The sequence below is a fragment of the Megalops cyprinoides genome, chromosome 21, assembly GCF_013368585.1.
Source record: "Megalops cyprinoides isolate fMegCyp1 chromosome 21, fMegCyp1.pri, whole genome shotgun sequence".
Taxonomy (NCBI): Eukaryota; Metazoa; Chordata; class Actinopteri; order Elopiformes; family Megalopidae; genus Megalops; species Megalops cyprinoides.
In genome coordinates, this window is record NC_050603.1 from 24,220,248 (window position 1) to 24,245,766 (window position 25,519).

At 44.5% G+C, this 25,519-nt stretch overlaps 1 protein-coding gene across 4 annotated transcripts in view; it reads left to right on the forward strand.

Moving 5' to 3' along the window:
• The first annotated feature begins 2,914 nt into the window (after positions 1-2,914).
• LOC118796572 (solute carrier family 45 member 4) overlaps positions 2,915-25,519 on the forward strand; it is a 49,266-nt gene continuing 26,661 nt past the window's right edge. The window contains exons 1-4 of one of the 4 annotated variants that reach the window (XM_036555534.1): positions 2,915-3,045; positions 6,140-6,244; positions 19,343-19,404; positions 20,406-21,127. In XM_036555534.1, coding sequence (XP_036411427.1) covers positions 20,881-21,127 — 247 coding nt within the window. In that variant the 5' untranslated portion in view covers positions 2,915-3,045; positions 6,140-6,244; positions 19,343-19,404; positions 20,406-20,880. Of the gene's footprint in view, positions 3,046-6,139; positions 6,245-11,571; positions 11,607-15,251; positions 15,285-19,342; positions 19,405-20,405; positions 21,128-25,519 lie in introns of those variants that run through there. The other 3 variants (XM_036555531.1, XM_036555536.1, XM_036555535.1) reach the window with 3 other exon arrangements.

A 25,519-nucleotide genomic window follows, 5' to 3' on the forward strand; every position in this document is an offset into this window, starting at 1 on the left:
CAACTATTGTGCATGTCTCTAATAAATAAAATAGTCACTTAAGGAATATAAAAGAATATTTCAGGAGCTATCTTCTGAACACACTGGCATGAGGTCTGAACTCCACTTGTACAGGCTATATAAAGATGTTCATCACACCCTCCTCCTCAGAGAAGTGTCATAATAAGTTGCCTCATTTAAAATGTGTGATATGAAACAGCCAATGACCTCCCTCTCTGGATTAATGTTCACCCGAAAGAACAACTGACTGAAATAGAACGTCCTTTCTAGCATGTGTCTTACGGTGATATGTTCAGTGCTGTGAGGTGTTAGTCCACTGTTATCTTGCCAAAAAACAAAAAAAAAAGAAGAGAGAGGGAATGCAACTGATCATCTGTAAAGTCTCTCATCTCCTTCATTTTGGTGTCAGTCTGTCCCCAGCCAGTGCGATATGCCGTATTGGTGCCCTGACCTTGTGTAATATGCTTTTGCCATTTGCACATATTTATAGAGCGGTGTCGCCAGGGTCCCACGGAGGGACAGCGCCGTGTTTGGTCAGCGCCCCTGCTCTGCGGCGGCTTTATTGTCCCGCCGGGTGTGAAAGCGAGGAGACACTGACACTCGAGATAATCGCCCACTTGACAAAGAAGAACAATAGCATTTGGACGATGGCCAAGGCAAGGCTCTGTCCAGCCTCGAGTAAGGACCTTCTGAATGCACTGCCTTCCTGTCAATATGTACTGTCTTCTGAGCAGAGGAGAAGGGGTCAGCCCTGAACGTTTGGATCTTTGTCAGCCTTCTAAAAGATGACACAGTCAGTTTCCCATCACTTCTGAGTCTCTTGGTCTTCTCAGAGGGGCCTGCTCTCAGCAGAGGCATCCAAAGATGACACACTTCTGATGCATGTGCAAGGAGGCCAAGGTAGGTCGGCATATGGTGATCGGCAAATCCTGCCTGACAGGAGCCTCAAACTGATTGGCTCTGACGCTCTGGCTCCCCGCTCGCCTCGTGGGATTGTTTTCGCGCCTGGATTATGGTCAATCAGGAAGCCTCTCACTGTATTGCCTTTCCCATCGGCTTGTTTTTCTCACATGTGTAGTACACCAGGAAGCTCTTGCTTGGCACCTCCTTTCGGCGTTGACTCATTTGTGTTTTAGTTTCCCCTGTCAGATGAAAAAAAAGAAAAGGAAAATAAAATAACGCGGTTCCCAGCCTCAAGTGCATGCGGAGTAGCTGTTTCCACTTGCCATTCATTTCCCACATTCTCATGACTCCGGCCTGCTCTGTTATTGTGCTGTGAGGGGAAAAGAGAGGTGAAACTGGCCCCTCGCTTCAAAACATCACCTCCGTGTCACCATGCGTTGGAATTGTGCTTGCTCAGTGTGTGGTTATTGTTATTGCTTAATGTATTGTTAGATTGTTTAGCGCAGCTTGGCTTCATTTTCACATCAACAGTTTTGATAGCTGAAAGTGTTTTTTTGTGGACTGCGGAGACAGTCATATAGGTCAGAGGTAAGGCCACCTTTCTCGATGGGGATTCTTCCAACACAAAGGCTCACTATGCCTAAATATCCTTCATGGATACAGAGAGGGTGTGTTGCACTCTCCGTGTTTTTCATAACTGTCTTCTCCTGCGGGAGAAATCATGAGAAGAACATCTGTTTTTGAACAAACTGCACCCCTCTTTCTTATCTTTTGCTAAAAACAAAAATGTTGTCAAATTATTTGGACAGTACTTGTTGAAAAGGACCCTGACGGAGGGATTATGATGATGGACAGGGTGCCTGCATCTGTTCTTGGTTGGGTTTCCCTGCAAAAACAAAGAAAAGGGCTTCCTTCAACCAGAAGGGCAGTTGCTTTGCTTTTCTGGCAAAATTTCCCATTGTGCTCAGGTCTTTTCACTTGTTGTTCATCCTCTTGGTGGTTGAAAACTACAGGTATACTGAGCAAAAAAAAAAGAAAAAGAAAAATTTTTTTTCCTCATTTGTACAACTCTGCAACAGTGCCCTTAACATTCCTCCTGTTTCCTGGTCTGACACAAGCTAAAACAAAAAATCATGTATCATATAAATTTGTAAAAAAAATCATCCAGTTTGAGAGCAATGTTGCCAGTAAACAAATCTACTATGTCTACTATGCATGTACCAACCTGATCTGGGGGTTTAATAGGATTACACATTTACATTACTGATTGTCACATTGCGAGTCAACTATAGGGCACACCCTGAATGTAAAATCAGGTCAGAATCTCTCCTCAGGGCCTGTTATTGATCAACTGATCAAAGGTATTTGAGGTTCATTGCCCAACATCGCATAATACAGCATAATAAAACAGACTTAGCTTTACCGTTTGATTGATATACCAGGCAAATTATTTAGCCTGTGTATGAATCAAAGAGGTCTGCAAGAATCTTTTACACAAAGGACATTGATTCTTAACCCATGATCAAATCACTGTCTGGGTTGGTTCTAAAATATGACGCAAGCACACACACAACACCACGACACCGGCAAATATGGAATTTACTTATTTGCGTATTAATTTATTTATTAGTTTTAATTGTTTGAATTTTGTCTTGTTTACTACATGAGAGAATTTTAGGCCAACAAGTAAGCTAAGGAAACCATGTTTCCTATATTCATTAGAGATATCATACTCATATTTAGAATTTAGACACAGACAAATATAATGTATATGGAGACAATTCCTCTACATCATGTTTCTTTCCGCTACTTTTCCAGTGTCCCCACTCATTGCTGTATAAAAGCAAGGACAAGTCACAACAGTCGCGAGCTGTTCCGATACGTATCTATTTCCCTTTAAATCCAGAACCACGCCTCTTTATTCAAATCTCCCATGCATCCGTCAGCGGAAGCGGCGCGTTTATTTCCGACAGAAATATCTTTAAAGGGGAATTAAAACAGTGGCATCTGCAAGACGTCCCGGAGGAGCCTATGAATGCAGAACATCAAAAATACCTTTCGAGGGTGGTCAAACGAGAGGAAAAAAAAACACTGAACAAGTAACCACCCTCCACAATTTGCAGACAGAGTGCAAGAAATCAGGTAATGATTTTAGAGAAAGCTTTTTTATGATAGCTTGCGAGCAGACGTTTGGCAAGATTCCTAGCTGTAGCCAGCAAGCTAAATGGTTAGCCAGCTGCTAGCTAGCTTGCTTGCTGCATTACATTTGAATAACCTGGACGTGACTGACATTAACATTTCACCCCAGAGAATAGTAATTTAGACATTATTTCAGGTGGATTTCATCTGATCGTTGATATATATTGTCTTTACCTGACGACAGAGGCTGTCTTGCAAACAATAATACTTAATTGCATTATGGATACTAACTAGCTAGTTGCTAGGATGGGGGCTATAATCATGACAGACCTGGCTTACGTTAGCAACGATGTTAACTGCCGTTAGCTATATGTTGTAAGTGGAGCGGGCTGTTCAGCTAGGGTTAGAACTGTGTTCTGCGACACCTATAAGGCTTGCGTTTCATTAACGTTGCTTCCTATTATGAGTCATTTCACATTGAGGCAGCAAGACAGAGTTGGATTATGTGATGTTGACTGTGGTAATCGTGTTGATATTAAATGCATGGATCCATACAGATCTTGCCTAATAACAGCTAGTGCAGATGCTTCAATTTTCAATTTCCCATATCCAGTTACAGGTGCATCACAGCCACTGAGACGGTAGAGCCAGCCAAACTGCTTGCTTGAATGGCTACCGTTTAGTTTGTCCTCAATCCAGCGTTAGTGTACTAACGTTAGTTCGCTAGTCTGTTAGCGAACTAAGCGATCGCCAACCGAAGTCTTCAGACTGTCATCCAAGAAATGTTTTCCAATCTAACCAGCTAACGTTAACTAACCATGTCAAGATATTCTCCGTTGCTTGATAGCTTCTTCCCAAGTTGATGAATGAAAATGCACCTGTCTTTATAGCTAACGTCAGATGCATTACTTAGCGATGTCCTGACTTTGTTGTACTGTCACATTAAATTATTACTCGACAGCTTAGTTTCAGCTTCATCGCATTTCGTACTTGGCGGGCTAGTAAGATAGCAGGGCAGTTCATTAATAAACCACTTAATTAATCCAGCTAGGTAACTTGCAAGGTTGTCAGCTATTGTTGGTTCATATAAAATGATCTAGTATACCAGATCGGGCAGATGGACTACCCAGCCATTAACTACTAATGCCGCTAACGTTAACTAACCAGCTCACCAGCTGAATGAGAGGGGAGACCAGAAACTTGATAGGCTTGCTTGTAACGCTAACTGGTTAGTCTGCCTAACCTTGTGCACGCTTAACCTCTCAGATTCGCCTGTCAATACTGAGGTATACATACAATCGTTTCTTTAGCTGGTGTAGGTAATTAGCAAGATATTCCCCCTCATCGTATCCGGAGCGAAAACCGTCGGCTAGCTAGCATAACAGAAATGATGAACAACAATAATGAGATGTGAATTTGGATTGAACGAAACTGAATAACTGAACATTTCAACCATTTTAATACATCATTAGCGAGATGGCAGTGTTTCTTAAATTAGCTAACCTACACAGCGTATAGCATGCTTGTATGGTGCAGCGGATTTCTCCACGCATGTACTTAGCTAGACCGAGTTGGTACCAAAAATAAACGATCGCCCTCGCAATGTCAACATGCCTCGCACGCCAGCAGCTTGATGGCTCGCTATCTAAATAAACTCTAAATTGCGGTTGCCAGACCAATGTTAAACATTTTAAAAGACTGGAAAAGGCATCATAACCTGACAATTATATGTAAGCTAGCTAGTTGCCACAATTTTAAAATATATAGCTATGTGCATTTACGGTTAGCTAGACTATTACGTATGTATGCTAGTCTATGTATATAGTCTAATGTATATTTTCACTCTTAGCTACTTAACTCAGCATCGGTACTATTGGCGAGGTGGGTAGCCAGCTTTCAAAGCCAGCTTGCAGTGTCCCAGTAGTAATACGGCGAGTCGTGCTTCAGCTGCAGGTTAAGTAGTATTGCATGGCTCTAAATAACAAATGTAGGCGTGTCTCATTCAAAAGCGTTAGCGAGCGGCCCGAGTCCGCAGAATATGTAACCCAGTACTTTTCCGTCGACTGTGAACGAGTTGAGGCTTGTCGTGCAGAAGCAGGTTACAGTATTCCTCTCGCTAAGATGCAGCCTGCCGCGCACGAACAACAGGTTTATCTGATTAACCAGACTTCAATAGCTAGGCACGAATTAACGGACAATTTTAAAACTACCCGCAGATGCAGTGGCATGTATTAGCATTCGGCGTAATATTTGTTTATAAACTGTAACTTAAATAATGTTGGTTTTGACCTTATGGCTCTTGTAACGTGTCTTAGTCTTGGTGGGTAAGTTTGTGTCAACGTGCCTTGTTGATTTTTTTTTTCTTTCTTGAGAAAATATCAGCAAGGAGGGAAAAAAATGCAAGGATAGAGCTAGATATAATGTTATTGCAACGATACCAGCAAGACCCAGTGTCGTGGTAAAGCACTTGGAGGGGCTATTTAAAATATATATGGCTCTGCAGGTGCAGACAGTTAATTGTTTCCTTTCCCCTTCCGGCTGCTTGTCTCACAATGAGAAAAACTCTACTGAAGTCAGAGAAGCCCGATGTGCTCTCGGGCCTTCCAAGACCATTGTCAAGGAATTACACCATGTAAACAATTATTGGCATGGCTAACGTTGCCATCATTTGTGGTCTATGTAACCCGTCTCCCAGGGCTGCATACAGTATTTCGGGTTCGAGGCCACGTTCCTCACATTCTTTGTTGAGAGCCGTGGTACCCAGATGCCAGTTTATGCCAATGAAAAAGCCAAATCGAAGCGAGCTGTCTGATTTCATGGTACATTTTTGAAAGTTTCGCGCTGTTTTTCACATTGAGGACTGCTTTCTGTTGCATCTGAAGTAGTGAAACCCAACTGTGCTGGGTCCAAGGTGAAAAGAATAACGTTGGATTTGGATGTAAACTGCAGATTACCATTTGTGACACTACCAGAGAGTATGGCACACCAGTGGAGTGTTGTGCTCTTGGATGCCTTAAATGCCTGGGGTCTTACATAGTGACATGGTTGTTTGCTTTGTGAAATGTTCTAACTGCCACTATTGGTTTGACCTTTGCAGGTGCCAAGACTGCTGCTCTGTTCAAGCTATACCAGGAGCGCAGCAGTTTTCTGATCTGTGCCAAGAGTGAAATCAGGAGATATATGAAGCTTTCAAGGCCTTTTGGTAGGTGAGATGCATGTTGACACGTCAGAAATGAGTTTACATTACCCATCAAATTTGTATGTTATGTTGGGGTTTTCAGGCTATGTGTTTGTCAAATTTCCCCAACCCTGCAAAAGTATTATTTGTGTTAGTGCCAAAATAATTAGAAAAAGATTGTCCCCATATTTAAAATTTGAGGCGATTTATTGCACCCCTTCACCTCCTGCAGTTCAGATACTTGTATGGAATTTGATTGCATAACATCATATAATTTTGGTCCCATTTTTAATCCCAAGGACTTTATTGACCAGAGCATGCATATAACAGGAGGCTTGGAAGCATATAACAGGAAGCCGCAGGCTTGTTTTAGCGAACAGCAGGTGTTTGATATGGAGTAGTATGTTAATTGCTTTATTTCCAGCATATTCTAAAGGTGTAGTACTGCTTCCATTAGATTAAACAATGTGCACTCCATAGTTAGGAGACCTTGCACTGTGTAAAACCTGCAGCCTTATAAGTGTCTTTTCATAATATACCGTAGTTCTTTCACTTCCCTGTGTCAGTCACCTGACTCCTTGGACTGGGGGGTCCCTCCCGTCAAACAAAGCCCAAACCAAAAGATCATTAACTCAACATCTGTAAGGGCCTAATCTGCAGCAAACGTATCTCGTTTCAGTGGCTGATCCCTTCAAAGCGACAATTTGTCCATAGCCCATGAATGCGAGAGCTCAAACCAGTACATTGTGCTTGACAAGCAGATAAAGGATATAGATAACACTGAGGAAAATAAAGCAGGCAAAAGTTACTCATCTGAAGGCCTCCGTGTTTGTTCGACGTGGTCCGTTGGGACCGAGAAGGACCGGGCATGTCATGTTTTCTTACGTCATGTCTTTTGCTGAGATTGCAAGCTGCCCAGCCTCTCCTCTGTCATGTCTCATTGTATCCCTCGAGGGCACAACACAATCGAAAGCACTACTTCCCATTAGCGTTATCGATTGCTAAACACCGCGCGACGTCTCAGCTGACACTGGCATGTGACCGCATAGGGAAAAATGACCGCTTGCAACTCGCGGTAAAATCGTGTGAAAGCACTGATTGCTGTGAATTACGTCACTGACGGCAGGTGACTTAGGTATATGTGCAGACATTGCCAGACCTTATGAAGCGTTGCATGTCGCAAGTGTAAAACAAGCCATTCCCAAGTGTGCATGCGATGTTTTTTTGTTTTTTTTTTTCTGAAAATGTTTAAATGTGTTGTTGCAGTAGGAAAAATGATTATCAGATCCATATATTATCCTAGATTCCTTAATGTAATTATCTAATGTAAATGATGCAGCAATTTTAAACTCACTGAGTGCATAAATTTCACTGGTGGAAGTGATTTATTTAGACAGCAAATGGGAGTGTTGTCAGAGGCATTGCCTAATATGTTGGGATGTCTCAAAAAAGCACTGAAAGGAAGGTTAATAAAATGTTTAAACTATATTTCTTTTGTTTATTTATTGTAAGCTCCAGACACTGCCTGAACGTCGTTGTGTACAACTCTAAGTTAAACAAATAGCGTCTCAGTTTTTATCATGGGCTTGTCATTAAATCATGCGAAAACTGCGGATGTTGTTACACCAAGTAAATAAATAAATACGTAAATAAATAAACCTAATTTGGATGGAGCATATGGTCATCTGTTGTAAATCACCCGGTTTTGACCTAGTAATCTTGAATTGCCACTACTTTTCTAGGAACTGGATTTTCTAAAGGTTTGCTGGTGCAAATGGTTTCAAATTACTGCTTTGGTCTTTGAGAGAATTCTTGGCTTCGAATCAAGGTCCCCAAACAAGAAGCCATTTTTTTTTCTTGATTTGTCAGAGACTGAATAACTGTCCTACCTGTAGATTTAAGAAATGATTTGCATACAATTCCTGAAACTTAGTCTCATTTTTCGTAAGAGTTTCCTTTTAAAAGGATTCCTCTACATGTGGCCTGTACCAGGAGAGCCCTGTACAGTTTCTCTTATCCCTGGGTTGTTTTAATGATTTTCAAAGTGCTGTTCAATAATGCACAATGCAGCTAAGAATAGCCCATGTGAAGAGTGAGTCCATTCAGTCAGTGGCCTGCGCTGGAAGGTCATGTGTGATGGGATCTCAGAACCAGGCTCTAAAGTTGGTGGGCCAGCTGCTCTCAGTGTAGAGACTCATTCTTTTCTGCTTACTCAGTCATAAGGTGTACAGTGCTACACACATTAATGCATCACAAGTTAAGTTCGGCAGCATTGAATAGGCCTCTAGGAATACTACTTCTGCATATGAGAACACCTGAGAAATGAGAACTGGATGAGAGCATGTTAATACTACTTGGCTTGGAGGGAAGTATATAATATATCATTTTTCACAGGACTGTAATACAGGGAAAGGGTTATGTTCTAACCTCAGTATGATTGTTGAGTTACAATAAGTCTAGATGGATATTCCGTTGATTGCCTGAGTCATACATTTATCTGTGTAGAACAAGACTTCCAGACAGCCCCTTTTATGCCTGTAGACATTGGCATACAGAGGGAGGTGGAGCCAATGGGAGGCGGGGCTAGGAGAGGGCAGGCCTATGAGGGAGTGTGGCCCTACAGGGATTTTCCATTTAAAAGCTTCTCCAGGCAATCCAAAATTTTGATCTAGATGAAGGAGATCCATTTCAATGTGATGCATCAGCTAATGGCCAGTTAATTGTTTGTAGAAGGGCTTGATCATCTTTCAAATTACAGCAATTTGAAGAGCTTTCTGTAGCTGGAAAATTTGAGAACATTTTTGAGTAACCCAGCCCCCCCCCCCCCCCCCCCCCCAACCAATATTTTGTTGTGGGAGAAAGCCTCACTCGTAGGGCTGTTCTTCTCAGCTTTTGTGTAGGAACAGAGATGATCCTTCCCACCACCCTGCAGTGACACCAGGTAAGTGTTGGTTTCAGCTGATGCTCTCCAGCAGGGATCTGGCAGGGCCATGCGAAAAACATTCGAGCACGGGTAGTTACTTGCAGACAAACAGAAGGAGCAGTTCAGAATGTATCCCTTTTCGGTTTATCTTGAAAATGCCTGCGTCAGCAGAATCAACATCTCACGGACTCTGCTTTTTGAAGCAGGCATTTGTTATTGGGATACAGAAATAAAACTGAAGAAACTGTCCGTGTTTGTGATATGGTGTCCGTTGGTCTGTTTAGAATTTAACCTGTAAGGAGTGGGTAGGAAGCTTAGTGTGGATTTGAGAGGGCTTTGCAGTCTTTTAGGAGTAGAATCATATTTCCCTCAACTCCATTTCCCAAAGAGATGCTTGTGTTTAGACATATTTCTAAGTTGTTAATAATCGCAGTAGGTGTGTGACTCATGGGAGGAAAATTTGGAAAATTTGGTAAAAATGGGTAGGGTCCACAGAGTACAACCAGGGTACACCCAGAGTAGTCGAACACGTACACCTGTATGGATTCTCGCTGATCTCGCGTATGTGTGAGGCAGCATGTCCTGTTATTAGGTGATTAAAAAATTAAATATGAATGACCTGACAAATCTCCCTGCTCCACACTGCTTAGCCAGCTGTCATGGCCTGGCAGGTGGTTATGTAATCTATAAATTTGAAATCAGCAGCTCTAATTTGTTTATGTTTATTTTTAAAAAATCTTTTTAACAGTGTGTGGCTTTTATCATGTCTTCTGTGGTGATGTCTTGTTGTGTACTGTATGTATATATGTATTTTTCATAAAGGCATCGGGCAGCTGTAGTGCATTGTTTGAGCACTGAGCTCGGGAGTGTGACTGCACAGATAGGTTATTATTAGCAGCAGCAGTGTGCGGTGTTGTCGTTTAGTGCACACCTTTATCCTGCATTGTGTGCAGTGTATAATGACTACAGTAGAATGGTCAGCAAAACCTAGAATAAACAGGGATTAATCAAAACCTGAACACACCAAAAATGGGTTCAAAATTATAGCTTGAAAATGGTTAGTACTGCAGCATTTTTTGGTATCTTGTTTGTTAATCTGTCATTGTTTGCTGAGGCTTTTGTTTGAAGCTTGGGAGCTCACTTGTCGTGGCTTTAAGGTGCAGTAAAGATGTGGGTGATGGGATCTGTTTGCCTACTTCACAATAATATGCCATGTATTTAACCAATGTCTGTGCTGTAAAATGACTAACAGAAGCTCACTGCATGAGAATTGCAAGTTGGTGTGGAGCCAGAAGCCTTTTATTTTTTCAGTTCCCTTCAGAACAATAAAAGCTGTCCCACCCATGCTTATGTAATGCCTCACCTTGCTGCTGCTGTCCTAAAGCTTGTCTGGTCAGAAACAGCTCAGATATACAGCGTGACTCTCTGCTTGCATGTGTGTGTAAGACCAAAAGCACTACTGTTCTGGTCAGATTCTGCATCTCCTGTCATACCTTACTGTAGCATTCTGTGGGGGTAATTGGTTTTCTTTAAGGAGTGTGTATTTGCCATTGGGTGTTGCACAACAGCTAAAGCCCTCAGCCCATTATTGAACTTTAATCCTGCTGTACCTCACCAGGACTTCACCAGTTTGAAGCTGGAATGTTGACAGCCATCATAAGAGGGTACTTTTTAATTAAAAAATGAAAACATTTGCTGATTTAAAATGTGCCACTCAATGTTCTGTACTTGAAATAATTTAGCAATGCCAGACAGCCCAGTGGTTTAAAGATTTTGAATTGCTTATTGCACAAATGTGTGGCTAAAGATGTTTTTGCATTAGTGAATCATACAGCACTATAGTTCTGGAGAGTTTCCCATCATTATGAAAAAGAATTACACTGCACAACAATCCCCTCATGCCTCAGAAGGGACAACATTTTACCCGCAATGAAGTCAGATATAACATATTGAAATATTTGGAAGTGAAAAAAAACCCACCTTCATTAGATTTACAAAGATGGGTGACTAGATATTTACATGACAATGATTACATTCTCTTGTGTGTGTGTCAGGTGTCCAGTAAGGTCATGCCTGAATATTCAAGCACAGTAAAAGGGGTCCTCCTCCTCTTGAGTGATGTAAACAGCACACAGCCAGTGTGGGAACTCCAGCACAGAGCAGGTCTGCTGGGGCTTATCAGACAACCAGCAGTGTGTATCAGCAGCCTCCAGAGCGCTTGTGGTCGGAGCAGGTCTCCGTCTTGCTTTCCGGAATTTTCCAGCAGGCTCCATCTGCTTCAGGGTGGAGCCTCTCTACACCTACGTCAGTCTCCTCCTCCGCTAGTTCAGTGGGTCTTTTTTTCTTTTTTTTTTTAAAAGAGACAAACAAATTTGTTTGTTTTTTTTTTTTTTGGCGTGGCAGTTGGCGTCTTGTGCTGATTCCTGTCCTGCAGAGTTCAGAAGTGACAGATCTCCAAAAAACGTGAGTGTGGGACATGTGGGCCTGTCACCCTGCAGGACCCTGTGATTTGAATTTTGTGGACACCAAGTTTGTTTGTAATGTCATGTGGGACAGCCTTGCATGTTTGACAGGTTTCATGCTGTTTTGACAGGTTTGCCTCATTTTGTTCCTGTGTGTCTGTGCAGTTAAAGGTGATAGGCCAGTCTGCAGGTGTTTATCACTAAGTAACATTTAGGGTTATTCAGGTGAAAATGCATGTAAAAAACAATATTTCATCCAGTTTTACTTGGCTTTATGTCACACATCATGTAGGAAACTTCAGAGGGCTGTTTGCAGGATGCATGTATACTCTTTTCTGTTTTCTCTCTGCACATGTGGAAAAACCTTTTTGGTACATTATAATTCCTGGCTCCAGTGTGTTTGTTTTGATTCCAATTAGATATGGCGTAATCCAATTTTAAGATGACTAACGTGTCAAACCACTGAGGCAAATATTATTGAATAGATTTCCGATATTCTCTGAGGACATCCGCCATCTTAGCGCTGCTTCCTGTATCTTCATGCTTGTTTAAAAATATATTTTTTTATTATTTTCCAGCCTCATTTGTAAATTGTAAATTTTTTTTCCAGGCAGTGATTTTGTCTTTCAGCTTTTCAGTCTGTTAAGTGTGCCTCAGCCTGGTGTTGTATGCTTATCTTCGATATGAATGTATAGTTGTAGGTATGTCATGTTCTGGTTCATTTTGAATAGAGGACTGTATACAATTATGGTTACGTTTGTGATGTAAGGAGATGTCTGCTTATGCTGGATGGACACATCAGCCACATAGTGTAAGTAAATGGAGAGTGGTGGATAATGCAGGCAGAGGGATCACTTTGCTGACAACCGAGATTGAGGGCCACTTGAGTGACCATTAAAAGACCGGGGGGGTGTTTGATGAGGGGTGTAATTTTGCCTGTCCGACTGGGCCGTGGCCAGTGTCGGCACCTCATCGCAGCTCGGTGGGATCGTACACCGGGCGAAGCTGGCCCACCAGCGTTTTTGACACTGAAATTCGACACCCTTTTATTGTGGCTGTCATCTTGGTGGAGTAGCATTACAAAAACACAAGGAGGGAAAGTGACACTGGGGCAGGAGATGGGGGCTCTCCACTCCTGGACTGAAGGAATCGTGATACACAGCAAAAGGACGCGGAAGGAAAGCTTGTACTTTCTCTCTTACCCCTTTTCCACCAACCTGAACTAGGTGCTAGTTCTGGGCTGGTGCTAGTGCCGGTTTGGACTTGATTCAATTTGCAAACCTTCTAAGAACCGGCCACCATAGAGCCACGTCATTATGTCACTGTATACGTCTGTATACGTCTCCGCCCAAACAACAACAACAAAAACAAGAGAAGAGTGCTTTAAAATACAATAGCTGTCTTTACATACGTAATACGTTTGTAACATTGATGTGAGAAATTAGTAGCTCGCTAAACAGTTTTCTTCTTTTTAGGCAGACTAGATGCTAAACTAGATGCTAAACTAGCTCTGTTTTTTTTTTTTTTTTAAAATGCTGGTCACAAAGTTTTAGTTGGTCTTGTTGGTTACCATAATCCTGCCCTCAGCCCCTGACATAAGCGGTTCTTGGTTCTAGACCAGCAAAGTGTTGGTGCCACTCTCGAACCAGTTTTCCTGGCTGAGAGCCGGTTCTTTGGCCATTTTTGGTTCTTTGAACTAGTTTGAGATTGGGCAGCAGCTCCGAACCGGCCCTCGAAATGCCTTGGTGGAAAAGGGGCATCTGTCTCCTCTCAAATGTTACCTTGGAGGGCAGAGTGAATGAACACTGCAGTGTCATGGCTTGGCTTAGCCTGAGTGGCTGGAGAGTTCAGAGGGAAACTCTTTGGGGACTTACCAGCTCCCATGTCTGCTAAATATAAAGCTAAGGATGAGAGGCTTATCATAGTCTTGTGAGCCTCTGTGCTCCTTGTGAGGACCAGCGGTATGGTCTTTCATGTTTTTATACAGATTGAGCCTGGTTGTAAGGTCGGTGTTTACTCTGGTTTTTGCGCATATCTTGGTAATACCACAGAAATACCACAGACAGACCTGCTAAATGACTAGGTCATCATTTTGGTGACCGGTGACTTTCAGTTATTGTAAATGAAAGCAGGAGAACAGCCTGGCAAAACTAGTATCTCGACTTTACTACGTTTCGATGACGGATGACTGTATATAAGAATCATATTACCATCGCCCCTCCTCCCCCTGCTCTGTGGTGGGGGAGCGGGCCAGTACATTGCGAGCCCTCTTAAGCGGTAAGGCATGGCAGGAGAGCTGGGATTTGTCCCGCTGCCCGTGCACGTTGGCGCACATGTGGGTGCCCCCCCCCGCCTCCATCCACCCCGTTCCCCCCCCCGCGCGCGTGCTCCGGCTGCCACAGCGTCGTAGTCTCGGGCTCCGCTACTCCACCGTGATGCGTTTACCCGCCTGTTAATGCGCTGATCGTAAAAGCCCTGGCAACACTTCATTTCCTGTCTGCCCCCCCCCCCCCCCCCCACACACACACACACCTTTTTCTTTTAATTCCCTCTGCACTCATTAAAAACCCTCATCCCTCATGTTCCCTGAGAAAATGCTGAAGTGATGTAGCCTAAACATTACAAACCATTGTCCTACTGTTAGTATTGTATCACAATCCAAACATTTAGGCCTATGCCTGGCTTTGTGAAGTTTGTGCAAAAATTTTGGCATCCCCTTGATTGACCATTTGCCAGGTATTATGTTCAAATGGTCAGATTCAAGAAACTGCCAAGAGAGATAAAGTGATAAAGAGAGAAATCGATACAGGGATAAATTTCACTTATTGGTAAAAAGGCTTCTCTGGCTCTGGTTTGTGCAAATGGAGATGAACTGATTAGTGCATGCTGTTAGTAGATTAAAAATGACATGTGGTCTGCCTGTAAAAGGTTTTAGTCTGATTTACTGCCTTTTTTTGATTTTCATTATCACCATGAATTTACCTGAGCAAAAGGTATGATAGCGATTTCCAGACCAGAGTGTTTCAGTAGCAGGGGGAAGGTGCACCATGACCCAAACAGCTGACGCGACGACAGCGTCCGTCTCAGAAGACGAGCTGCGGTGTCGAGTTCCGCCTGTGCCCATGTGGGCTCTCAGGAGCTATCTGGTTTAAAGTTGCGCCTCTCTCTCCCCGGCTGGCCTCCCAGCACCTCGACCCGAAAAATCGGAGCCTTGTCAAATTTAGGTCAGGTGGGCCCCGCGCGGATTCGCGCTACAGCCGCCACAGCTGCCACAGCCCTGCAAGTGTAAGGAGAAACACCTTCTCCCGCAGAGTGACTCGGGGCAGGATAGGTCTGGGACCCACGGAGACTCCAACCAGAAAACCAGTCACACGTGGATTAATGGGACCCTGAAGAGATGGCCTCTACAAGAGGTGTAAAAATGCAGGCACGTTTACAAGCTCCTCAAGGACCTAACTCCAAAAGCAGGGGCTGTGCTGTTGTGGCTCTTACTGTTTTTGGTTTTAAAAAGTGAACAACAAAGCGGACCAGTACAGAGAAGTGTTTTTTGTGAATGTGGTTTGTGTAGGAAAAAAGGCTGTCGGGGTAAAAGACTTTGGTTGGACTTTCTGATTGCTGTCCTTTGATTCCCTAGGAGCATATTTTTGAAGAGCCATCATCTGGGAGCACAGACCTGAAGGTGCTTTTTTTGTATTTTTTTGTGTTATTCTATCTATAAAAATGCTACTAAAGCAAAACCATGTGTGATTTTGATGAATGTCCTTTTACAGATTTAACAGCTATGGATGCAGTTGTGTAGAAAAGGGTTTCCATTCCTTTTATGTCTTCATTTTTTTAACAAGCAGCAGTTTACCAGGATTCATTGGCTGTGAGCTGAATCGATAAGCCAGTGGGTCTCTAACTGAACTGAGAGGTTGTGAAACCATAGACTGCACTCAGGTTGGCCTTGTGTCCAGCAGTCAGACAGCCAGTCAGAACTGCAGTGTAGGAAATGTGCCTGGTTATGAAGTGAAGTTTATTCAAGTCTCAGCAGTGCTCTGAGTTATTTCAACTGACTAAATCACTGATTAGGTCCTGCGAGAGCATTGATAAGTCTGAATGTTTCTGATGAGTCAATGCTATTTAGCAGAGCAGGGCAAGTAATCCAATACCAGTGTTGAAAATAAACAGCAAAGTATAGTCCCAGCATACCTAGCGCGAAGTCCTAGTGTAACGAGCGCGAGGGCAGATTAAGAGGAGCTGACGACTCCTTATTCGTCCCTGACCTTGAACTTTAGAGGCATCTCTCTGGTTTCCCTGCCAAAGGCTCCCGGACGAGCCCCGCTCAATGCTCCGGAGGAATGTTTTCTTTGGTGCCCTAGTTAATGTAGTTTTGAAACACTGTACACATTGTGGCATTCGGGGAGGTTAAATTGCAAGAGAGAGGCTACTCTTTCAGCTGCCTGGAGTAAATGTTTCTGAGATTGGTTGTTGACTGTGAGTCACTGACCCCTTCTCAAGTGAGAATGCGTACCTTAGCTGTAGTTTGCAGACTGAAAACTGTGGGAAAATTTCCTGGCTGGGTGGCCCTTCATTAGGCTGGAGAAATCGTTTCATGTGGAGCCTCCCAGCGGAGCAGGATGTTTTCCTTCGTCAGAGTAGCCTCACCGATGACGCTTGATGATCTTTGTCGACGCCCACCACAACAAGGTGTGCTGTGGTGTGTGAGATTCATGCATTGCAGAAGCATAGGAAATGACTCAGAGCAAATGGTTCTGTGGGACCTCATATGACCAAGGCTTGGGAGTAAACCCCTGTGCAAACCCCAGATCTTTTCCCAGTCAGGACCATCAGGCCCTTGCACACCAAGTGCTTACTCAAAGGCATTAGTTTGCAGCTCTCTGACTGAGGCCATGTTCTCTTATTTACAGTAGCTAATCCGCTTCCTGCAGGCCACACAATGAAAGAAAGCTGCTCTTATCAGTAACAGATTAGATTCTTCCAGCTCGTTTGGATTCCAAATTATTAGACAGTTGAGGCAGGGTAGCACAGAGAAATAGTCTTGCTGGTCACCCTCATCAGATTGCGACCTCTGTTGTGGATTCAAAGAAAACACCTCTGTTGCTCCCCACTTAGGGAAAAACCAGTGATTTCAGTTATGTAACTGCATCATTGGTAGAGTATGCATCATTGCATACTGCATCATTGGTTATGAGTATGAAGGTAGAGTCATCATATGGTATTGTCAATGAAATGACATGAGGAACCTCTCCAAACTCTTTGTCTAGGGGAGATCTGTGCATGCTTATCTCAGTTTTACTTAGACCATTGTAAGGCTGGGTGAATAAGGCAGGCCGATGCAGCCAACTTTCAAGAAGTCCATTATCTGCTGAACAGAGACCACAGCATTCCATTTCTGTCAGCAGATCATTCATCTACCTTAAATGTAGCCATTCCAGTAAAGGCTAGGAACAGAGAGTGGGGAGGCTCTGTGGACAATATTCAATTGCCGCTGCCCTACTGGGTGTCAATCAAGTTACTCGTGTGATGGAAATTGCCTGAATGAAATTTATTTTCAGGCACAACTGGAGTGAGCTCTGCTTTCTGTTACTACACCAGAAATAGAATCCTGCACAAATATCAGGGTGGAACTGCTTGAGAATTCATCAAAGCTGAACCAGTATTGCAGGACTTGGTGAACATGTCCATGTGGCAGTAAAAGCCCCCGCGCTTTTTACTCTAACGGGTCTCGGCTCGGGGGGCCTAAATCGTTAATGGAGGGGCCACGCCGCCGGCCCTTTTAATGCTAATGCGGTCATTCGATCGCGTCCCTCCACCTGGCATTCATTAAGCGCAAGCTAAAAGATGGGGCTCCTTCAAATGTATTGCCTTGTGCAGCCTTGGGGAGGTGGCGTTTTCCCCAGGGCCGGAACAGCACTTGCCCCTCCCCTTTGGTGCATCGGTCGCCCCGGTTTGCAGGGTCCCCGTGGGGTCCGAGACCGAGGCTGGGCTCTGCGCGAGATTGGCGAGGCCGCAGCGGCAAATCGAAATGAGGATTCCTGCATTTCCCCAGCGAACAGTGCAATTACCCTCCCAGCTCTGCAGTTCTTAACAGGTTAGGCACGTTCAAAAGCTACTCCAGCATAACTGTAGTTGAATTTCCTCATTGAGCAGGGACCTAGGGACGATGTTTACTGTGAATGGGCGGTTATAGTATGGGCAGTTGTTAATTGTTTGATAGGCCGATGTCCATCAATGAGAAAGTGTTTCCAGTTAAACATTAATAATAGGTGTGTTTATTTGTGAATTATTTTTTTTGTTTCTGCATATTAGGCACAGGTACCTCTTTTTGAATACTGTGAGTATATCTGATCAGAGTGGTTTGGAAGATAAAGCAAACTGAATGGAATTGAACGGGCGGTGTATTACCCTCTTCATTCAAGTGTGATTATGAAACAAGGTTATAACTAGGCATAGCTGTGTCTTTAGTGTGGATGGAATTTGCAGGAGTCATACTTCCTGGCAGCTTGTCAGGTTTAATGGCTCATCTGGTGACAGCTGTTATCTAGAATGATGTAATGTATGCACAAAGGCTGGGCAATCAGAAGGGGTTGAATGCTTTGCTCTGTCAGCATTCAGGTGTTTCATATTATTTGAGTGGCAAGTGAGTAACTTTGGGGCAGTCCATGTATACTCGGTTAAGTGTGCTTTGGGGGACCGTGCATACTCTTCTCAGTTAAGCGTAGGGGCAGGCCATGCATGCTCCTCTCAGTTAAGCATAGTTTAGGGGCAGTCCATGCATACTTGTACTAAATGTACTTTTAGCACCAGACATGTGCAAAGTTGTCTGAACACAACAGGCCTTACAACACAGCTGCTAAGCACAGGTAACATTTGAGAGGCCCCTTATCTGCTGGAGAGAGACCAGATCACTCCACCCCTGTCAGCAGGTCATTCCAGTAAAGGCCGGTTGCAGAGACCCCATGAGTGGACCCCATGGGGGCACGGTGGGGAGTTCACGCAGCCAATAGAGGAGGAGTGCAGTTATACAGGGAGAAACCACTAGAGCTGAGGACAGATCTGAGGTGTGTGAATTGTCCTTCACACTACTAAACAACCGCAGAAACTACTCCTCCAGGTGTGAACTTCATTGTAAAGGCTCGCGGTTGTGCTAGTCACCACAGTGGTCTAGGGGTTAGCAAACAGGTTTGACACTCTCTAACAACAATACCTCCAACAGAGATAAAACCAGGAGAATGTTTACTGTCGTGACACATCTGAAGAAACCATAGAGACCAGGTTGCTAGACCCTGGTCAGTGCTGGATTGGCCCTGTGGGTTATAAGCTGCCTCAGTGACAACACACACAGTCACAGAAATTGAAGATGCCTTCATTTCCTCTCAGTGTACAAATATTGAAGATTATACGAAACTCGAGGGACTTGGAGGCATTCGATTCCTGCTGCCCTCCCAAGGAGGATTATTCAACAAATACTGTAATAAGCTCCATCTGGGCTGATGGTACTCAGTATTTTCCAGCCAACAACAACAGGAGCAGCAAACAAATAGCTTTTGACCAATGTGAAAACAAACAAATCCCTCGCTTTGTTTTGCATGTAGGTGATGCAAACAGCTAGCAATCGAATGCTAAATGCGAAGCGCCTTTAACGATCTTTCCCTCATCTCTGACTGTATTGGACACCGAAAAGCCCGGGTCTACCTACAGCATAATTAAAAATACTGACACTTTTTTTTCCAGGGTGGGTCCTACTTGCTACAGAACATGTTTGCTAAGAAAGCTACACCCTAGGTTTAAGAAAGGTAACAAAGGTGTCTTTATTCTTGCTGTCTTTGCTTCTCTATCTTGTGCCTCTGTTTATGCATTTCTCATGCATAGATATTTCCACAGTCATAGTCACACTTTTTACAGGAGCCCGTTTCAGTGGCAGTCATAACTTATCAGCATATGCAAAGAGGACTGGTGGACGTTATTTAACGAAGCTTCCTGCAGAATATGTGGGTTGCAGCAAACAAAGTCCATTGTTTCACAGCTCTGCGGAGCCACATCAACACATTGTAATTTTTTTCCCTTTTCTTTGGCAGTTTAAGAGGCTTGATGAGGGGACCCGGGTCTGTGACTTGTTTATGCGTGGTTATTTTCACATGTCGAAACCCTTTATTGTGGGGGGGAGGGAGCCCTGCGACAAAATGCGCAGTTTTTCTTGCGCCGATTTACAGCTAATCTTTCAAAGGGTTTGAAAACCTCTGAAATATGTTAATGCCAGCCGTTGTTCTCGGAAGAACTGGGGGGGAAAAAAACCCCCCCTTTGTCAACCAGTACTGAGGGCAACATTATTCATGCTTTACTGGAAACGGAATTTACTTCCATATGCAGAGATTAATATGGGCTGTCTAATTCGCATGTGATTCAGGGTACAGAGTTTGGAGTGTACAGAAAGGCCACTTTAAACAATTCTCAGCTGGTTGTGATGCTGGCTTTATTAATGCATTCATTTTTACCGAGATTAGTCATGCACAAAGGCCCTCTGTGTTAACAGAATCGCGAGAGGCTTTACACCGAGAATCAAGGATCACTACCTCCATGAAGCCTGTTGAATGTCAGAGGCAGGTGATTGACTTTACATGTCTGGCCAGAACATGTAGTAACCGGTGACTGGCACAACCCCTCTGGGCTTGACTGGTTGCTTGAAACGTGGCTCTTCATGCTGGTTCAGGATGCTGCTAACTGTCTCTCTCTATGTTTGTCTCCCTCTCTCTCTGTCTCTTTCTCTCTCCTTTCGGCCTGCATACGGCTCCTGCAGATTAATCGGCCACTCGATGGGGATCTTCAGAGGAGCTCCCACCTGCGTCTCCTTCCCCCCACTCCACCACCTGTCCTCCCTCTACAGGACCTCCTCTGCTGAAATCATGAAACTGGTATTAACTGAATGGCAATTGATATGGATTTTCAGTTACCGTAGTAGACAGTAAACAAAAAAAAAAACAAAAAAGGAGTGAACCCATGAGAAAGCCATACCTTTCCACACGTCCTCACCAAAAACCCGTCTGTGCTTTGACGCACAAACTCCACCGCCCCCTGAGAACACCAAGGAATGTATTTGCGCCCTGAGATCTTTCCAGAAAGTTTTTTCTAATTGCAAGTAAGGAGTGGAGCGGAGCGGAGAGGAACAGGACCGGGACGACCTCCAAGGTGCCACTGCGGACAAGGCGACATATCCTCCCCCACCGCCAACCCCCGGCCCCCTGCGTTTCAAAGCGCTCTCTCCCACTGCGTTTATGCTGGCTGCCATGGCGCCCCAGAACAACGACTCGGATACTATGCAAGTGCAGGGCGTGGCGGTAGTCCCGGCAAAGAAGGCAGGTGGTGGGCGCGAGCAGGAGAGCCAGGATGAGTCGCTCAGTGAGGGCTCCATCGACCGCATCCCACTGCGCCAGTGGGTCATGCACGGTGCCGTCATGTTCGGCCGCGAGTTCTGCTACGCCATGGAGACGGCCCTGGTCACTCCTGTACTGCTGCAAATAGGTAAGCCCTGCCAGCGCGCTTGCTCTGCAGTCAAACTGGCAGGCCCAGACCAGCCCCATGGCTCACTTTGACCAAGCTGACCTGTACTGATAGCACTGTATGTTAAAGGATTAGCAGCAGCATGGTGTAGCGGTATGGAGCAGGGCTAGTAACCGGAAGGTTGCTGGTTCAATTCTCCCTTGGGGCACTGCTGTTGTATCCTTCAACAAGGTGCTTAACCCAGAATTGGCTCAGTAAATATCCAGCTATATAAATGCATATGATTGTAACCTCTGTAAGTCGCTCAGGATAAGAGCATTAGCTAAATGACTGTAATTTAATGTCATGTAATGTTTAACTGAAGGTGAAATGACGCACCGTGTCAAGGACAGGAAGAAGGACAGACAGAGTGATGAGGTGGTGCAGAGTTGATGAATACCCTCCGTGCTCTGGCAGCAGCAGGCAGCACTAACGGGATATTACAATACTGAGAGCATTGCATGACTCAGCAGGAGGCAAATACCCGCAGCGGAGAGGGACAGATGCGGCGTGAATAACCCCTTTCATTGCTCTTCTTTATGATGTCATAATGCTAACTGAAGGCGCAGATCAAGACCGGGTCCTCTCAGGATACCGGCTGCATAGGTGTAGCTCCCGCATATTGAACCGATGATCCAGATTGACAGTGATTTGATAGGCTGGTCCCTGTCTGATCAGGTGACACTCATGGGCTAGCATTTCGGGGCATAGGGTTTCGGGAACCCAATGCTAACGCGGACGTTTTGGAAATCTCATTTGCCTGATGTGTGCAGTATACCATTATTTGGTGTGAAACGATTAGAGCAAACAGCACAGGTTAGAGTTTATAGAAGAGCAACTGTCAGCTGAGAGGATAGAAATGCATATAAATGCCCAAGAGATGAGCTGATCAAATTAGTCTTAGAAACTTTATGGACGTGACTTGTGCGTTGAAAGGCTGTGAAGGAGAACACTGCATTCTTCATTTCACTCTAATTCACTTTGCTATACAAAGAGATGGTAAGTATGCCATTAGGGCACTAACGTGATTAATGAAACACTGTTGCAAGTGTGGGAAATGGGGCTGTGGTATCAATGGTGCATTTGTGCATTTAAGTGTAGGAGGACTCTGTGTTCTAGAGTCGCATTAATGAAAAGGGCTGCAGAGTCCGAGCCCCGACCTTCCCGAAAGCATTTGCAGGGGCAGTTAATGCACTCCTGACATCACAGGCCTAATAATACACAGTATGTGGGAGTGGGGGAAGGTACACTGTCCCCTAATCCAAGCCTCCCTTTGCCAGGATTATGCTTCTGCAGGGTCACGTCTCTTACACAATCACCTCTTAGAAGAAAGAAAAAAAAAACGATATCTGGTCTTGTGCCACCTCCTAAAACACGGCAGGTACATTTCTGGATCCTGTGACTGAAGAATACACTTGTAAGAACAGCACTTGATAAGATTTGGTTCGCTAGTGTCAGGCTGAAGTTCTACCACGGAAACGGCTGAACCCTCTTTCAACCCACCCTCCGTCCAGGTCCAAGTTGTATTTCACAGCAGAACTGTTCACTGTATGCTTGTTGAAGTGAGTGCCCGGAGCAGGTCATGGATGGGCAAGCTGGTGTGTTTATCTGCAGAGACAGTCTCCAGAAAGGAGGGCGTAGTACCCCCATTCGTGCACCAGGGGCGTGCCGGGGCATTATCTTTATGTCATGATGCAGTAATGCAGTCATGCAGCCAAGCGCATAGAGATCATTCGCTGACAAGGCCTGCAGTGCCAGTTTGTCTTTCCTATAGATGCACCAAGCAATCCAGCGGTTCACAGCATCTTCGGGCCTCTCCTGTTTTGACAGTCGCATCTCCTTTGCATGTTGCGCACAGAGAGCTGCTCAGAGTTCTCCCGGTTCCACAGGCACGGGCAGTGGAGGTTCCAGCAGGCCCCGTCATTAGCGAAATATGGAAATCTCACACAAGCTGTTACTGCCTGCTTTGTTTAGCCCTCAACAGACACAGTCGCAAAGTGCTGTTTACCCGACTCGGACGAGTCGCGCTGAGCTTGGCATCCGCCCGGGGAGCGGCCCTGACCTGCGGCCGCAACCTGACTGCCCCCGGCGCACCCGGCGAGCGCGGAAACCTAGCCCGAACAACGCGAGGGGCTTCACTGGCGCAGCGCTAATCAACACGAAATTAACGGAATTTTCCGCTCGGTCCAGCCCGAAAATAGCCCGGCGGCTCACCGTCTGCGGGAGCAGAACGGCCAGGGGAGCGAGCGCTGTCCAGCTGAGCATGGAGCCCGACTCGCACACACGCCTCATCAGTGCTGTGGTCCAGGAGGCGCGCCTCCTTGAAAATAAGGGTTGGCTCAGCCACCTCGCTAAACCGTACTGCTGTTTTCTGTCAAAACTCAAGTATTATATCAGAATCATATCAGAAAAGCTGATACAGCTGTTCTGGGGAAAAAAAGGATTTGACCTCCAGTGATCAAACCCGAGATGACTTTATAGTTTATATAATATAGGCTAACGCAGTAGGTGTTTGCTTGACAGATGTCATCCCTTTAATGTTCCCCATGCTTTTGCCATGTTCACTCACTGCTGATGTGCATTTTCAGGGAGATCAAATGACCAGGTGCCGCATGCGTAAACAGCTGCTTGAGCAGTATGGCTAGGCAGGGATTCTGTCACTTCCTCCTTATCAATCAAATCAAGCTTTATTTGTGAGTGACTGCTTTCCCAAAGGAAATGCTATGATTGAACAGAATCCAGTTAGTCCAGAAAAATTTACAGCAGATTAGATCTATGGAGGAAGGACATGCTGATCGTCCTCGTTGGTCCTTGAGGCCTAAATTGTTGCATGTATAGAAGTGAGTGGGCAGATGTGGGCATACGTATTTTAACCCAAAATAAGGAAAAAGGCATAAAGAGTTTAAGCCTTTCTGAACAATCACTGTGTTTCTTGTATATTAAAATTAGCACAATATTGGCTAGAAGGTCTGTGTACATAGTAAGCATTCTGTAGGCAGGCACATCATTAGACCACACCCTCACTGAAAACCCTGTTGATTTGTTTACAAATACAGTACTTGAGATGTCATAAACCAGTTCTGCCACTTTTAATGTCACAACACAGACTGTGATGTCATCAGTCCACAGCATCTTTGTTTTCTCTTGGCCCCAGGCCTAAGCCTGACCCTGCTGTGGTTATGAGGGGGTGATGTGGCAACCAGACCTTGCAAGCCAATCACAGCGACCTTGGCATGGCTTTAAACCTTAAGTGTAGCGCCATAGATCTGTCTGTGAAAGTGATAATGGGGCACCATAGCATATTATACAGTTTATATCAAATTATATCTCTTGAAAAGCAACCATTATGTGAAAGCTTAAAGGTCATTATTAAGCTTAAATCTTGAAACATCCACAGATACAGAGGATACTGTATGGTGGATTCAGCCATTTTTCCTTACTATTAACTATTGACATAAATGTTCTTTTTTTCAATACGAACACTTTTTTGTCATTTGTTGTGGTGATCACAACTCTCACCAGAAGTATCACCTTTAAGTTGAACTTGAGTTCAGTTTAGAGTTCTAAAGCTCTGGATTAATAAGAGTGTGGGGGATACAGACGTTTATGAAATGGGTGGTTCTTACTATGCCACTTTTAGAAGATATGTAACACAAGTCCCATTGGTACTGTGAAATCGCTGCGTTTTCTAGAATCTCTGCTATATCCAGATTGACTTGCTGTAATTGTTCCTGGTTGTTTAGTGATACTCAGACGTAAGTGTTTTGTGCAGAAGGATTATTCTCTAAATCCCTTTTTAATTATTTTTTGTAAAAGTTAGTTACTTCTACTATCGTTAGCTCTTTTAGGCTGTGGCAGATGTGCCTCTTTGATAATAACAAATCTGCCTTTGATTTCAATCTCTCAATCTCTGCTGTGGCTGATCTGTAATGTGTTTGAATTTTGAAGTCAAAATTTCAGCTCTGATCATTCTTGAAGTAAGCGTCATACTCTGTCGACGCTCGCCTCCCATCTTTAACATCCTAACGTCCTTCATTTTGGCTTGAAAAGAAGTGGCTACTGCCTACATTATGCAATACAGGGATGTTTGCCTGTGTATATTCCCCTTGTGTGTTCGGCCTGTTGAGTCAGCTCTTCTCACCTGCCCTCGTGAGAGAAATCTCACAGTGGTTTGCTTCCAGGAGTGCGGGGGATCGGCCCCTCCCTTTGGAGACCTCAGCAATGGGCGTCACGGAGGCGAGGTCTGTTATTGTCATACAGGCCTGGCCACTATGAGAATGAACCGAAGGGCAAGAGGAACAGGCAGGGCCGCCTTCAAAGCCCACAGAGAGCGCCCATTTTTTCCCCTTGGGAATTTTTCACTGGCACCTCAAC